Source organism: Eurosta solidaginis, chromosome 5, assembly GCF_040869045.1.
Source record: "Eurosta solidaginis isolate ZX-2024a chromosome 5, ASM4086904v1, whole genome shotgun sequence".
Taxonomy (NCBI): domain Eukaryota; kingdom Metazoa; phylum Arthropoda; class Insecta; order Diptera; family Tephritidae; genus Eurosta; species Eurosta solidaginis.
The window spans coordinates 23,903,775-23,920,427 of NC_090323.1; the positions used below are offsets into that span (position 1 = coordinate 23,903,775).

Below are 16,653 nucleotides of genomic sequence, written 5' to 3' on the forward strand. Positions count from 1 at the left end.
TGGTTCGAAGATGATAATGTACATTATGTTAGGAAAAACTTCAATCCATCCAATGTGCCTGAGTTGAGGCCAATTGGGCTCTGATGAACGCAAAACTTTTGAAAATAGGGGAAAACCAATAAAAACCGTTACAGAAGTAAAAAAAAAATGCGGGGAACAGTGTCGCTAAAACTTGATGTCGGGTCTCACAGGGAAAAATTATTTACTGTCATTTATATAAATATCTATTTCCAAGAAAAACAAAAGTACAATAGTATCAGTCCTTAATTGACTAATGGTTAAAGATTAACGACTAAACACTAAGCATTCATATTTTTAGATTAAATATAAGTGTTTAAAAACTAATCAATAATATCGATATTTAAGATTGACGACTCGCTCATTTAGAAATTAAATTATTTTTTATATTAAATACAAGAAATTGAAAAAGGATTAGGGCAAAGTGATTAACACTGAATTTTAAGACTAAATACTACAGATTGAAAATTGGAGAAGGTGAAATATTAGCGATTTAAGACTAAGTATAATATTTACCTATAAGAGAGTGTAAACTAAGGAATGTAGTTTGAAGATTAATGACTCGCTCTTTTAGAAATTACATTATTTAGACTAAAGATGGCAGCTAGCGCACAATATTTACATATATATTCGAGAATAGTTATAAGTAACAAATTTATTGAAGAAATTCAAATAGTTAAACAAAAAAACTAATATTACATATTGAGGATTACATTACAGTGCTTAAAACTAAATATTACAGACTGTCAATTAGAGATTACTGATTAGGGATCGAATAATTTAATGTATATTACAAGAACATATAGGTTAAAGACTAGCATAAAAAGAGGATAGAAGGTGCTATTCGTTCAGATTTTTTTTTTTTTTTTATTGTTAAGAATAAACTAAAACAGAACAAATTAAAATAAAATAAATACAAAAATAAATCGGAAATTTTTTTACAAGTTTTTTGGACGAATAAAGAAACCCTAAAGCTTCGAATGACAATGATGATGAACTTATGTCTCATGGGAGTTACAGTGTTAACTTAATACAATTTTTCAAGCTTAATTTATAAATTTTTTTTTTTTTTTTTTGTTAGCTTAAACTTTGGGAAGACAACATACATACCCACCTAATGCTTAATCACATTCTTACATCCTTACTAATCATATTATGCTATTAAATACCTTATTTGGCAATTTCTGCAAATAGTGTTTTTTTCTTTTTATTTAAAAACTTGAAACTTGCAATGCATTTTGACACTGTCCACTTGTTTCAAACTAAATTGTTGCTAAAGCTCTGTTGTGTTTGTTTGCGTTTTTGTAAATATTTTTTATGTACATATTTGTAGTGTTAAATTTAAATTTTAATTTACTATGGCAAAACAATTTGTTTTGTATGAAAAAAAAAAACCGGTTTTTTAGCTTATTATTTAAAAAATATATGTAAGCAACTTCAAGGATAACATAAATATACAATTTTTACTTTCCTTTTTCTCTTTCCACCTCCCACTTGCCTCTTACAACAACCAATTTATAACACATAGGTAGCTAAGAATCCATTGGCTAGCTTGGCAGCGTTGGGTTTAGCTGGCTTAACACCAGCCGGCACAGCTGGAATCAATCCAACAGGTATGTGGATAATGCATTTAAATTATAAAAGTAAATTATTAATTTCTCTCGCTTCTCTTCTCGCTCTCACATTTCTTTGCTTACCTACTATAGCTGCTTTAGCTGCACTCGCAGGCTCTCAATTACGTACAGCAGCAATTGCGCAACAAAGTCGCACCCAACAACAGCAGCAACAACATGAAATGACTGTGTCCAATGATTTGATTGGTTGCATTATTGGCAAGGGTGGCACAAAAATTGCCGAAATTCGTCAAATTTCTGGTGCAATGATACGCATTTCGAATTGCGAAGAACGTGAGGGTGGCAACACTGATCGTACAATCACTATTAGCGGCAATCCGGATTCGGTGGCATTGGCTCAATACTTAATTAATATGAGGTGAGTACAGAGAAACGTTAGTTAGTTAGAGACACGTTAGCATTTGATAAAGAAAAAATATAAATTGAGAAAAAATTCATAAAATAATTCTAAAAAAATTCGTAAATTTATTATAAAAAAAGTTAGATATATAATTTTTTTCAAGCCAATTATATGTATGTATTTTGTCGAATTGAATTGCAAATCAATTAAACAATTATTAAAAATTTTAATTACAAAACGAGACACATATTATGCTGTATTATTGCAATAATTGATTCACACAAAAACACTCGTGCACTACTTATTCGTACAATTAATCGAACAAGCAAACAATCAATCAATCGAGCAAATAATCAGTACAAAAAAAAAAGCAAAAACGAATCAAATCAAATTAAATCAAGTGTGCATTTTATTTCATTACTTGAAATATATGCTAAGTGTTCGCTGAAACTCAAAAATGACTATGCGGTATAAGGAGGTTCTTTGATGATGATCACAAAACTGAAAACTGAAATACTAATAACAATTTTTAGAAAAAAAGAATGCGTTCAAAAATGTCACAATTTACATTACAAGTCTAGCAAGTTGCTCTCAAGGAATGTACGCGGCTTTAAGATGTCTACGATGTTTTTTTTTTTTGTTTCTTAACGTATACGGTTTGATAGCTAGCGATCTCCATCCTTTTTTGTTTAGTCTGAGAATAGCAGCTTTTCATTATTTATGCCTCTTATAGTCTTGAGATTTTATTTATTGGCTACGGGGACGATGGAACTGCATTCCCAATCAGACTCGACGTTTGTAAGGCTACCCACTAAACCTAACCACCCTGCCTGCTTTTCTGCAGCTGCGTTTAATATTACTTCAGTTTCGTACCTACGCGCTGCGGCAGCTGTTTTTGTACTCTCCTGCGCGATTGGGCTAGACATCGTTTTTCCATTTTGCGAGGAAAATTTATGCTTCTGACTGCATTCCATCTCTAATTTACTCAGGAAGTGGTATGAATAACCCCGCCCGGGAAGGTAAAGTGTTCCTTCCACCTAGAAATTGTGCTGGGATAAAGTCAAGCTCTTCATACTGCATCTCTAACCATGGCTACAATTCGTGGATTGAGGCTGGGTGCGAGTTCGCCTAATTTTAGGTACCTAAACTAATATTCCACTGGAACTTTCCAGCACTGCAATAATTTAGGAAAAAGCTGTCAAAACTCTGCGAGTTGATTTTAAAATCTAAATTGTTTATTTCTGCTAAGAAAATAAAAACAATACGGGAAATTTGGTATTTTTGATGCTTTTCACGCTTAAAAAGAACAGAGGTCAATTGGGGTCCGCGGTAAGTACCTATCCCAAGATAGCAGTTCAAGAAAATGTAGTGGTTCCGTTTTATAAGACTTTTTTTCGGACATAGTGGAGCACGTGCACAATGACCTTTTTCACAATCTCGAATTCAATACTGTGATGTTGGTACGCCTCCAATAACTTCTTTAGGTCAATTAGTGTACTTGGCTGTCAAATACATATGAAGGATCCAATTATTGTGTCGCCAACATCAGCTTGAACAAAATTGAGCTCTATGATCTATGATTTACTTAAATTGAATGGAAAAGAGCCATATATCTGCATATACAATATTGAAAAATCAATATTTTTGTTTTGAAATTCGACATTTGAATATAGGTTGAAAAGTATGCTCATAAAAATTCAAAATTTTTATTTTGCACTGCCTTACCGACAGTTCCCATTGATTTAGGTTTTTTCTCTATTTAAGTAGAAATTTAGGTCAACTCGCACACAGCCTAAGTCTCTAGCCCACTTCCTGCACGAATTTCAGCTCCATGACAGAAATATCATTGCAGAGATGGTAACTTTCTTTCCTTTTCGCAGCGACAGTGTATCGGTACGGACTTTGCAAACGACTGGAACGGTTCTGTGAAGAATTTCGTACCTCCAATCTGCGTTAGACTCTAAAAATGGCCGCTCATTACCTTCAGAATTTCATTGCTTACGCCAAAATTTCTATAGAATACAAGAATATGAAAATTCTGTGCCGGATACGAATCCAATTGTGGCGATAACGGGTTTTTAACCTATTCAACCTACGGCCTGTTACTTTTATTCGGCTCGTAAGACAGGCATGAGCTACCACGCGTTCTAATCCCCTTTTGCCCGCTCGAGCTGATATAGTGGTGCTTAGAGATGGAGTGAAAGTAAACACAATAAAATGGTTGCACTTTGATACTATTGGTCACTAGAACTTGCTTATATCTTCCGAAATCAATTTCGTAAGGTAAAATTTTAACAAATAGTTTGCATGGAAATTTGAACATAGTATACACATTTTTTACTGTCCTTATTCAACAGAAATTTTTGCTACCGTATTTTTTTTTTTTTTTTTTTTTTGTATGATACATCAAAATTTATGATAGAGATCTCTAACTTGAGAACTTGAGAGCTGCATGCTAGACGTATCCCTGGTACTTCTAACTCTAAACAAAAAAAAAACTTGTATAACGCCTGTACGTTACCACTAACTTTTTAACTTAAAATAATGACAGCAGTACAGTCTTTAGGTTTTTTTTTTTTTTATTTTATAGTTCATAAACCTGTTCTGAAGCGTCAAGAGCGCAGTTTTTCAAGAAAAGTTGTAGGTTACCCATTAAATATCTAATAACAAATATGAACTTGAAAATTACTGAAATTGTAGTGTAAAGCTCTACAAAAAAGTTAACTATATTTTTACTCAAATTATTTAGTAAATAACTAGGAACAAAAAACAATATAATTAGCTATTAACCAGTATTTCCGCTAAGAGAAATGTTACAAAATAATTACAATTTTATATATATTATATAAATTTCTAACCAGCCATTTTTTCCCTGCACCCATTATTCCAACTGAATCCACATAAAAAAGTGAGAGTGAAAGATATCCCATTTTTTACTTTAGTTGATTTCTTTCCACGATTAAGTTTTTTAAGCACCCAATTAATATTCACTAATTTCTGTGTAATATTTTCGAGAAAAAATAAATAAATTAATAATAAATTGTCACGTTTTATTAGCACCTATTCCGTATATTTTACAATTAAAAAAATTATTAAAAGCTCACGTAATTTTTTTTTTTACTCATTCAAGCATTTTGCAAACAAAACTCCCAATAATTGTAACACAGCCCAAAAGAAATAAAAGTTAAACTAAAATCAATAACCAACTCATTTAGCACAGCAGAACTTAAATCCAGCGTCAAACTCAAAAAAACGATTTTACCGTCAATATCAGCAGTCCATCAAATACTGCAAACACTCTAACCCTACTAAAATTCCACGCTCATACTCCAATAAACGTCCATTTTACATATCCTTCTACTACCTATTAAAAAATTTCAAAATATTAGTAAATTTTTAATGCATATTAAAAAATAGAAATGTTCACTCCAACTCTCGACACTAATCAAATATTCAATGCCCAAACTCCACTTCATTCTCACCCAGTTAACCTCTTTTTCTAAGCAAAAAGTTGTATGCAATATTACTTAGTAATAAATTTCATGTCAAAAAAAAATACTTTAGATAGAAAAATATGCTTATATAGACATATATATGCAAGTAACATACATACCTGTCATTTACCATAATTGTGTATAGTACATATGTGTAATGTTAGTTTGTAGCTAGTATTATTAAAAATTGTAACTATCATCCATCATCGTACCGTGGCCCACAATTTCATTGTAGTAGCAGCTGCGACATTCGTAAATGACAAAAGAAATCAATCGATTCATGTTCTCTTCAATATGCGCAGTACATTGGCGTGCCATGGAGTTAGCAAAATTATCAAACACTCCAAAAATAAACACGCCAATATCATTCAATCCATGCTCCCTTAATGCCAGTGGCTTCAATTCCCTATGCGACCGTACCTAATCCATCAACCAACCTCCACCCACCAAATGTTTAAGAAAATAATAGCATCCATCGTAATTTAAAATTCCTATTGCAAGCTTGTTCGAATGCAAATGAAGGTGTGAATATTCTGTTTTTTTGTATTTTTTTTTGTAATTAAAAAAGTCTTTTGATTATTGCTTTTTAAAACAAAACTTTCATACCAGCAAAAATTCCGTATTTGCTTTTAAAGTAATTGCATTACCAATGATATTAACTAATGAGTTTTATAACAAATTTGCTACGGCTATACCAGCGCCTATATGAGCATGAGCGCTTGATTCTATACTATATAAATTTAACGTTCTCTTAGAATCTTTCTTGAGATATATTCATTCCAGAGTCATATATCGAACCGGGTTTTCGATAAAACATGCATCTTTTATTTTCCTTTTTGGAAGAAATATCTATACATATAGATATGTTTTCAGTTTGCGTAAAATCGGATTATAAAAATATATTTTAAATATATATATATATATATTTAAACAGCGACATCTATCGTGTAAATTTGTAAGAGCAAACATTTTGTGGCAAAAAGTTTCCGTATTTTAACCAAATATGATTTTTCCTTCTCTGGATATGAGTGCGGTACTCTCTTATACAAGCACGTTCTGATATCAACAAAACTGCCAGTAGACCGATTTATTTGATTCCTAGAACGTTCGAATCAGCTCAGCTTGCTTATCGTTTCTCCAAAAGATTAATAGCTGAGTATACAGATCAATTGGTATTGAATTGGGGAAGCCGGTAGTAGGCATAATAGAGCATACAATTTCTTCTCGAACACAAGCAAGAATTTTGTGACTCAAGATATCTGGAACTCGGCATCGCGCTAGATTCTCGAACTCCGAAATACTCGTAAAGCTCGCTATCTTCGCGACATTAAATTTAATCGCTGCATTGGCTTACGATTTCTTCTCGAACACAAGTGAGAATTTTCGATATTCAAGATTCAATCAAAAAATATCATTCCAGAATAGTTTGGTTTCAAAACCTTTCCAAAAATGTACCTTCGACACATTGAGCGGAAGAAAAAAATCGGAAGTTGTATTAAAATTTTTTGAGATTTAGGGTAATGCCAGTTACTATTTGAGACAGCTATTGTTTCATACTTTAAAATTTTCAACTTGATGTACAGCAGCGAACAGAAAAATAGCTACGGCAATTTGTTTAAAATTTTGACACTAAAATTTGTCTTTTTTTATTTTCAATATTTTAAGGAAAAAACTTCTATTTTGTAAATGGAATTATGCAAACCAATGTCAAAAACGTTTTCGAAAAACTTCGAAAATTCGATGACGTCAAAATTCGGTAGTTGACCGAATTTTCTCTGTTTATTTTTGGCAACCTTTAACTGCTTTCTAACCTGCTTCCAACTCATTCAGATCCAGTCAAATAAACGAAAACCGACCAGCATCAAACACACTTGTACCATTTTGAACGCCAAACCGCAAAAAAAATTAATTAAATAAAAAATAAAAAGAATCCTCCTTACAATAAATCCAGCAAATTCCCTCCTTAACCCCAATCGCAAAAGCTCATCAATTTCCAAATTTTTTAAAAATTAAAAAAAAAAAAAATTTAATAAACCAACTCAATTCCACAAAATCACCATAAAAAAATAGTACAGTCATCACCAAAAACAACAACCTTATCTCATCACCACATACAAACAATATCCTATTTTCCTTTTTTCTCTTTCTCTCTCTCTTTATCCCTTTTCCAGCGTTGAACTGCAGAAGAATGTACAGGAAAATGAGAATGGTGATGGCGCAAATGGTGGCTCCAATGGCGGCGGCATGAATCAAAATAACAGCAATCATAGCAGCAACAATAGTTTAAACAATTTAAACTTAAATTCGAACAATAGCAACAACAATTCATCATCCAACAATCCATTTTCCAATCCTTTTTCCAATTCCACAGCCGTTAGCTCGTTAGCCTCAGCTATGCCGTTAGTACAATTATTAACAAAAGCGGGCGGTTTAAACGCACTTACCAGCTTATCAGCACTTGGCGGTCTAACCGATCTATTGGGTGGCTTAGCTACGCTCAATGCTGTACCATTACAGAGCATTGGTGTACATCGTTCCAAAAGCTTTGGCTCGAATCGTGCACGTAATCAAAACGATGGCAATACCGATAGCGACAAACCACGTAATAAGTTTAATCCCTATTAAAGGGAGTAAGTGGGAGAGGAGGAGCCTAAAAGCAATGCAGTGAGATTGTAAACGTTGTTTCGTTTGGTTTTTTTTCGGTTTTTTTTTTTTATAAGAGAGAAAAAAGCGGTTGAAATTTGAAAAGAGTGAAAGCTTTTGGAAGGTTGTAGCTGAAGATTTTTTTATATGTAAGTGTAAAGTTTTCGAGAGTATACGTTTTTAAAAATATTAAGCAAAATTAATTTGAAGAAGAGTAATGAAAGCGCTTAATAGTGCAGTTTGTAAGCTTTTATAAAAGCAGAAAATATGAACATCTTTGATAAAGAATAATGAAAGCGTTTGATAATTAATAGTGGAAGATTTTTGAAAATATCAAAAAAGCACTGAAAGCTCTGGAAAGTAAAAAGTTTTTATACTGGAAAGATAGAGAATTATTGAATAAAAGAGATGAAAGCTTATGCAAACGTAATGTTTAAGATTTTCAGTAATGGTACATATATGAATAAAACGTTCGTATTTGTAAAAGGGAATAATTCGAGCGGAAGGGTTATAGGGCGCTAGAAAATTTAATGGCACTTATTTGACATTATAAAGTAGTATTAGTAGGTTTATAAAAATATGCGAAATTTTTTTTTCTTCGAATATTTTGAAACAGTTTGCAAATTTTAGTACACGTACTACTCACGGCAAGTATTTTGATTGATGGAAATTATAGACGTTAGAATTATGAAAAAAAAATGCTAGAAAATAAAAATCAATTTAGAAATAGTTTGCAACGGTAGCATTGCAGTAAACATTTTATTTAAATAACAATTTGTAACACTTTTTACTGTCAATTCATTTTTATTGTTTAGCTTTTAATTATCTTTTAATCGCTTTCATAGAAAACGTTAAGCTTTTATAAAAAGGAAGTGGCTAAAAAAAAATTGTTTGGTGCAGAATGAAGTGAACGAAGAAAACCTGCAAAAAAAAAGATAAGAAATTTTGCAGACCAATAGCGACAGCCTGATATAAAATGCATTCAAATGTTTACTTTACAGTAACAAGAACAGACACGCCACATATTGCCATCAAATTCATTATAAGAGTTTCAATTTTGGTTAACTGTGTACAAAATAAAATAAGAAATAGTACTAGCATGCCTCATATTTTTTCGGTTCCGCTAGTTTGTGAATTATGCAGCTTATAAAAGGTAAAAAGTTCAAAGAAAAAGAACGAAATTTCAAAATTATGAAAGCTTTGGTGAAAGTTGTAAGTGAGAGCTATTTGAAACTTTGGGACGTGAAGCTCCTGAATGTGGGAGATGCAACTTTTTATAAAAAAGAAACAATTTTAATTGAGTTTACATGAGAGGTAGAGGCAGCAATGATAATCAAAAATAAAAATTTTAGCTTTTAGAATACTAATGATTTGACCTTCACCTTGTGTACTTTTTTCTAAAAAAAACTATTTTTTATTAAATATGTTATTCTTAACTGAAAATAAATAAATTTGGAGGAGAGACTTTTTGCTATCTTTCGATTTTTTTTCTATACGAATTTTAATATTTAGCTTTGTTTAACCTAGGCGAATAATTATAGTGTAAAATGAAGAAAAATATATACAAGGCGCGATAAACTTCGAAGAGATTTAAGGCCGCGCTTCTGTTTCAATTTGCATCGTGGGGGTTCGAACTCTGGATTTTCGGTGTGGTAAGCGAAGCACGCTACCACCACACAACTGCGGCCGTCATAAGTTCCATATTAAAAACGAACAAGGTTTGCCCAAAAGAAGTCATCGAGTAAAATAATTCCAAGCGAAGAGAAAAACGGGTTGACCGATTTTGATGTTTTGTTTGTCTCGTTCGTTATGCTTCAAGAATTGTTTAAAAAAAAATTGGTAAAGTTGGCGGTACCACGCCCCCTTTTAGGAAAAATTGGAAGGTATGAAAAATGTATTATCGAGATTTCATATATGAGTGGGAGTGAGAGTTAAAGTGGGAACCGTAGTGAGAGTGGGAGCGAAAGTTGGAGTAGGAGTGCGAGAAGAAGAAAAATTTAGTGATATTCCTTTCCTAAATTGTCTAAGAAAAGAACAAGTAAAATCTAAGCTAAAAATGTGTCCGGAGGACAGGAACAATGAATTCTCAAATCATAGCGTCAAATATTTCGGGCGAAAAAATTAAAAAGTTATTTTTGGGATTTTCATATTATACACTTCATCGCATTAAGTTTTTATAAGCTGTAAACTGTAAACTAGTTAAACATTTTATTTTGTTAAAAAAGCTACAACCTAGTCTATCTGTGGGTCGTTCCATGTCAAATCATCGTACCGCTGGTTTTTGCATTGCCAATTGCATTGCAATTTTTGCATAATTTTGAACCCTTCGGAGAAGGGTTCGACGATCTTATTTGACTTAGATCTTTTTCAAAGTTCGTATTTGTTGATGAGCTTTTCAAAAATTCATTTAAAAAATTATTGATTGTAAAATTTGTTTCGTATTTTAAAGTTGAAAAGGCTTGACGGTGGATTTGAAAATTTTTATATTTTTCAATAATTTTATAAAAGTTGCCACTTGTTTTCGACATTTTTAAATATTTTGTAGAATATTTTATTTGTGTCGAAATTAAATCTACATAAATAAACTGCATTATAAAACAAAGCCCAGGTTTTTCAAATATTTTCAGATCTGTTCCGATTCTCACGAAAAATTTCGAATCAATTTTGGTTACACAACGTTCGATTTGCCTAGAATTGAAATCATTTATTTCATTAAATTTATCTGTGGCAGGCTGCTGCTATTTCGACTGCTGAGTTGATAATAACCTTAAGTATATCGGCTGCAAGTTCGAAAACGCTCTATTTGAGATTATTTTTTCAAATACTCCCTATTTAAGAATATGTTTTAAAAACGCCTTATCTCAGAAATTTTACCTTAAACGCATCAGCTTATGTCTAAATGTATTGAGTTCAAGTCCAGATAGGGCGTGTTTGAAACAAAATTTGAGATAGCGCGTTCCTCAACCGAATTCTGAGACAACAAGTGCGTTTTTAAAGTAAATTAATAGGACGTTATTAAAACCGCAGCCGATATAGGGCGATATGAGAAAATCAGAGCAGTTTTTCAAATTGAGTTCGATAAATTTTTCATTGAAATCGGTGATGCAAAATTATTCGGTAGCATCAGCTAGCATGGAACGTTCCATACGCATTAAGGTGTTCCAAATTTAAAAAAGGTTTTTAACGAATTTTTTATCAATCCGATCATTTCCTACAATACTAATGCACTTACCCGCACATGAACTAATTCATATTTTCTTAACTGTTCAACATAAACTTTAGTTATTAAGCGCAAAAATGTTATCAATTTATATTCTTATATCAAAAAAAATATATACATATATACAATTTAATTAATTATCATCCAGTTTGCTACCGTTAGCTGTAAGTTATATGTGTTAAACAAATATTATTGTAATGAAAAATGTTTTATTCTTTCTTTTTTAAATTTATGGAAAGCTGAAGTAAAGATTTTCATCCATGTTATCAAAAAAAAAGAGCAAACTACACCTTTTTTAGGTTTAGTTCAGAAAGTTGCAATTGAAGTGCAAAGTTTTCAATTGAAGTTCAGAAAACTACAATTGAAGTTCGCAATATTTAATTGAACTTCAATTATAATTTTCTGAACTTCAATTGTAATTTTCTGAACTTAAATTGGAAATTCTGAAGTTCAATTCAAAATTCTGAAATTCAATTATTATTTTCTGAACTTAAATTGCAATTTTCTGAATTTCAATTGTAAATTTCTTAACTTCATTTAAAATTTCTGAACTTCAATTGTAATTTCCTGTACTGAAATGGAAGATTCTGAATTTCTAATGTAACTTGCTGGACTTCAATTACAACTTTCTGAACTAAAACTAAAAAAGGTGTAAACAATTGTGTTGCTTTTTTTTTTTTAATTTTTATGCAGTTATTTTTAAAGTAGCTACATAATTTATACTTCTAAAAATAACGTGGTAAACAACTTCAAAGTTTATTTACATTTTGACCCTTTCGATTTTTCAAATAATTTTTCTATGCAATTTTTAAATCACTGTTGTGTTTCAAAGGGTTGTACGTAAAATTTTTTCCATAATAAAAAGTATTTTCAGTGGCAAATTACGGATTCAATTATAAAGGTGGGTATTACGTGGTATTACGACCCAAGATCTATAACGGTCAGTCCATTTTGAGTTGCCAAACACATAAGATACTGTGTAAATATCCAACAGAAATGTTAACTCGTAACTGGTCTCCACTAAATTTAAATTGAATAACAATTTTGTTGGAGTTTTTTTTGCGCCAAGATCAAGTCAAGTATGCCTTGCGTATTCTTAAGGAGCTTTACGATCGGTTAATTAGTAGCGATAACAAAAGTTTCCTTTTTCTGCCACGCGTTTCGGTACTATTACTACCATCTTCAGGGATACTGCCTGTTTCTAAGAAAGCTTCATTTTGATTGCGCTGAAATGCATACAGATACCACTTCTAACTTCAAAATATACTTATTTTCATTTACTTATCAAAAAAGAACAGAAATTTAAATAATATGCGCTAGATCAATAAAGAAACTACAAGTATCTTTAAATAAATATACAAGTAATATTAAAAAAAATAGCAAAAATAAATCCATATTATACTACATATTCCCATTTCCTCTCCCTACTATACCTAATATGTATTTGAAGACATACAAATTTAAGCAAATAACAGAATTTGATAAAATTTTAAAAATATTATTGAGGTAGCATAAGTAAACAAATTGCGAAAAATCGGTAAGATTGCAATCAATAGTAATGTTTCAAAAAAATTGCGAGTAAAATTTTTTTTTTAAGAAATAGATCAGTAAAAAAGTTTAAAACTCGTAGTTTGAAACAAAATATTGCATTAGTTGCAACAAAAAACAAAAATTTACAATAAAAATTTGTTTAAAAAAAAGAAATTTAATTAATGATTCATATTTAAGATAAGTAAGTTAACCCTCTATAATTGAATATTTTTTGCAAGATCCCTTTTTCCCCATATTATTATTGTAAGCATAAATCGTAGAAAATTCCAAATTATAAAAAAAAAATAATAATATATGTATATCTTGTGTAATTAATTGGCAAAGGGGCTTTAATTGGAAATTTTGAAAATTAATTTCAAATGTAGTCAAAAACTTAGAATTAGGTTTAAACATAAAATATGATGAAACAAGCTAGCGTAAGAGGCATTAACCAATCAGCGCTATAATGGTGGTTAGTATCGCCAAAAACTACTGAAAGTCATTGTTTGCATTACCAATACATTACGACAAATATTGCTTTTGTTAGTATTGACAATCACCTAATCGGCGTGAAATTTGGCGCAATTTCAAAAATCGATTTTTGAAAACAGTGAAGCCTTTATGAATTGGCTGAGTAAAGATTTTAGGAATGTTTATTTGGCTTCGATTTCATTTAACAATTAGCAGCGCTCGCTCGTAATGTTTACTTAAGGAATTCAATTAAAAGTAATTAACTAGTAATTTAAAAGTGTTAGAGCCTTGAATCAAATTGTGGACCAATCTACATTAGGTAGCCGTATGATGAAGAACAAAAATACGTTTAAATTTAGCTTTGTTTGAGAGTTATACACAAAAATCAGTAGGGAGCACTGATTGATCAACCAATAAATCGCACGTATAAATTGAACCGCAGGACAGGAATTTCGAAAATCTTGCCTGGTTCGAGAGATATAGAGCAATTTAGGTACTGGATCATTTGCGTGCCGATAAATTAAAATGTTTGCCTTGAAGAGTTAATGATGGAACTTTATACCTAAATGTGGTTTAATCTACAGGTGACCACCTATACATTGCAGAATGAAACACTTTGCCATTTGCTTTGGTTCAAGAGATATACACCACAGTAAGCGGTTTGTTGACGACTACGGCCGACTAAACCGATTATTGTGTATATCTCTGGAACCAAGCACAATATCAAATTTTTTTTGTTGCAGCATTCAGCTGCTGACTTGTAGATTAAGCCACAATTTGATTCAAGGCTCTATCACTAACGGTTTAGGCGCTAAGTGCATTAATCGCTTTTTCGATTAATAGTGTCCATCTCTTAAATCATTTATGATAGAATCTTGAATCGAATTGATTTTTAATTTAAAAGTGGGGAGATATATAAAACAAGAAATTTTAGCAAATCTTTTTTAGTTCAAGTGATATAGAGCAATTTAGACGCTGGGTCATTAGCGTACCGATAAATTCTGATTTTCGCCTTGAAGGGTTAATGATGGAACTGTATATCAAAATGTGAATTAATCTACAAGTAGTGCCTATATATTGCAAAAAAAAAACTGTGTCATTTGGCTTGATTCAAGAAATATACACGAAAGGCACAGAAATAATTGAAAAACCGATTAATGCACTTAGCGCCTAAACCGTTAGTGATAGAACATTGAATCAAAGTGTGGACCAATCTACATTAGGTAGCTATATAAATGTAGACAAACAAACTTTTGAATTTAGCTTTGTTTGTTGAGGGTTATACACAAAAAGCAGTTAGCAGTAAACACTGATCAATCAACCGTTAAATCGCACGTAGAAATTGAACCGTTAACGATAAAACAATGAGTCAAATTGTGGATTGATCTACATGTAGGTGGCTATATAATGCAGGACAAGAATTTCTAAAATCTTGCCTGGTTCGAGAGATATAGAGCAATTTAGGTGCTGAATCATTCGAGTGCCGATAAATTAAAATTTCTGCCTTGAAGGGTTAATGATGGAACTTTACATAATAATTTATATAATGCAGAAAGAAACACTGCCATTTGCTTTGGTTTAAGAGATATACACAGTAATCGGTTTGTTGACAACTACTGCCGACTAAACCGGTTATTGTGTATATCTCTTGAACCAAGCACAATATCAACATTTTTTTGTTGCAGCATTCAGCTGCTGACTTGTAGATTAAGCCACCGTTTGATTCAAGGTTCTTTCAATAACAGTTTAGACGCTGAGTGCATTAATCGATTTTTCGATTAATACTGTCCATCTCTTGAACCCTTTACGATAGAACCTTGAATCGAATTGATTTTTAATTTAAAAGAGGGGAGATATATATAAAACAAAGAGAAAGTTTAGAAAATCTTGCTTGGTTCAAGAGATATACAGCAATTTAGACGATGGCTCATTTTTGCCTTGAAGGGTTAATGACGGAACTTTCTATCTAATTGTGGATTAATCTACAAATATTACCTATATATTGCAAAAATAAAAACTGTGTCATTTGTCTTGGTTCAAGAGTTATACACGAAATGAACAGAAATAATCGAAATCCCGATTAATGCACTTAGCGCCTAAACCGTTAGTGATAGAACCTTGAATAAAATTGTGGACCAATCTATATTAGGTATCTATATGAATGTAGAAAAAAACTTTTGAGTTTAGCTTTGTTCGAGAGTTATACGCAAAAAGCAGTCAGTAGTCAGCAGTGATGAATCAACCAATAAATCGCACGTGGAAATTGAACCGTTAACGAGAAAACAATGAGTCAAATTGTGGAATGATGGAACTTTATACCTAAATGTGGTTTGATCTACAGGTGACCACCTATATATTGCAGAAAGAAACACTTTGACATTTCCTTTGGTTCAAGAGATATACACAGTAATCGGTTTGTTGACAACTACTGCCGACTAAACCGATTATTGTGTATATCTCTTGAACCAAGCACAATATCAACATTTTTTTTTTTTGTTGCAGCATTCAGCTGCTGACTTGTAGATTAAGCCACCATTTGATTCAAGGTTCTATCACTAACGGTTTAGGCGCTAAATGCATTAATCGATTTTTCGATTAATACTGTCCATCTCTTCAATCCTTTATGATAGAACCTTGAATCGAATTGATTTTTAATTTAAGAATGGGGAGATATATAACACAAAAAGAAAGTTTAGAAAATCTTGTTTGGTTCAAGAGATATACAGCAATTTAGACGATGGGTCATTAGCGTACCGATAAATTCTCATTTTCGCATTGAAGGGTTAATGACGGAACTTTATACATAATTGTGGATTAATCTACAAATATTACCTATATATTGCAAAAAATAAAAACTGTGTCATTTAGCTTGGTTCAAGAGATATACACGAAAGGCACAGAAATAATCGAAAAACCGATTAATGCACTTAGCGCGTAAACCGTTAGTTATAGAACCTTGAATCAAATTGTGGACCAATCTACATCAGGTAGCTATATGAATGTAGAAAAAAAACTTTTGAATTTAGCTTTGTTCGAGAGTTATACACAAAAAGCAGTTAGTAGTCAGCACTGATCAAGCAACCGATAAATCGCACGTAGAAATTCAACCGTTATCGATAAAACAATGAGTCAAATTGTGGATTGATCTACAAATTCCAAAATCTTGCTTGGTTCAAGAGATATAGAGCAATTTAAGTGCTGGGTCATTTGTGTACCCATAAATTCAAATTATTGCCTCGAAGGGTTAATGATGGAACTTTATATCTAATTGTGGATTAATCTACAAGTAGCCAGCAATATACT

General features: G+C 31.7%; 1 protein-coding gene across 16 annotated transcripts in view; it reads left to right on the forward strand.

Annotated features, from left to right (window-relative positions):
* The window catches only part of mub (poly(rC)-binding protein mub), a 298,074-nt gene that overhangs the window by 276,008 nt on the left and 5,413 nt on the right, over positions 1 to 16,653 (forward strand). For 11 of the 16 annotated variants that reach the window (XM_067791280.1, XM_067791278.1, XM_067791283.1 and 8 more), the window contains 3 exons: positions 1,547 to 1,631; positions 1,725 to 2,010; positions 7,658 to 15,723. In XM_067791280.1, coding sequence (XP_067647381.1) covers positions 1,547 to 1,631; positions 1,725 to 2,010; positions 7,658 to 8,111 — 825 coding nt within the window. In that variant the 3' untranslated portion in view covers positions 8,112 to 15,723. Of the gene's footprint in view, positions 1 to 1,546; positions 2,011 to 7,657; positions 15,724 to 16,653 lie in introns of those variants that run through there. The other 5 variants (XM_067791289.1, XM_067791291.1, XM_067791293.1 and 2 more) reach the window with 2 other exon arrangements.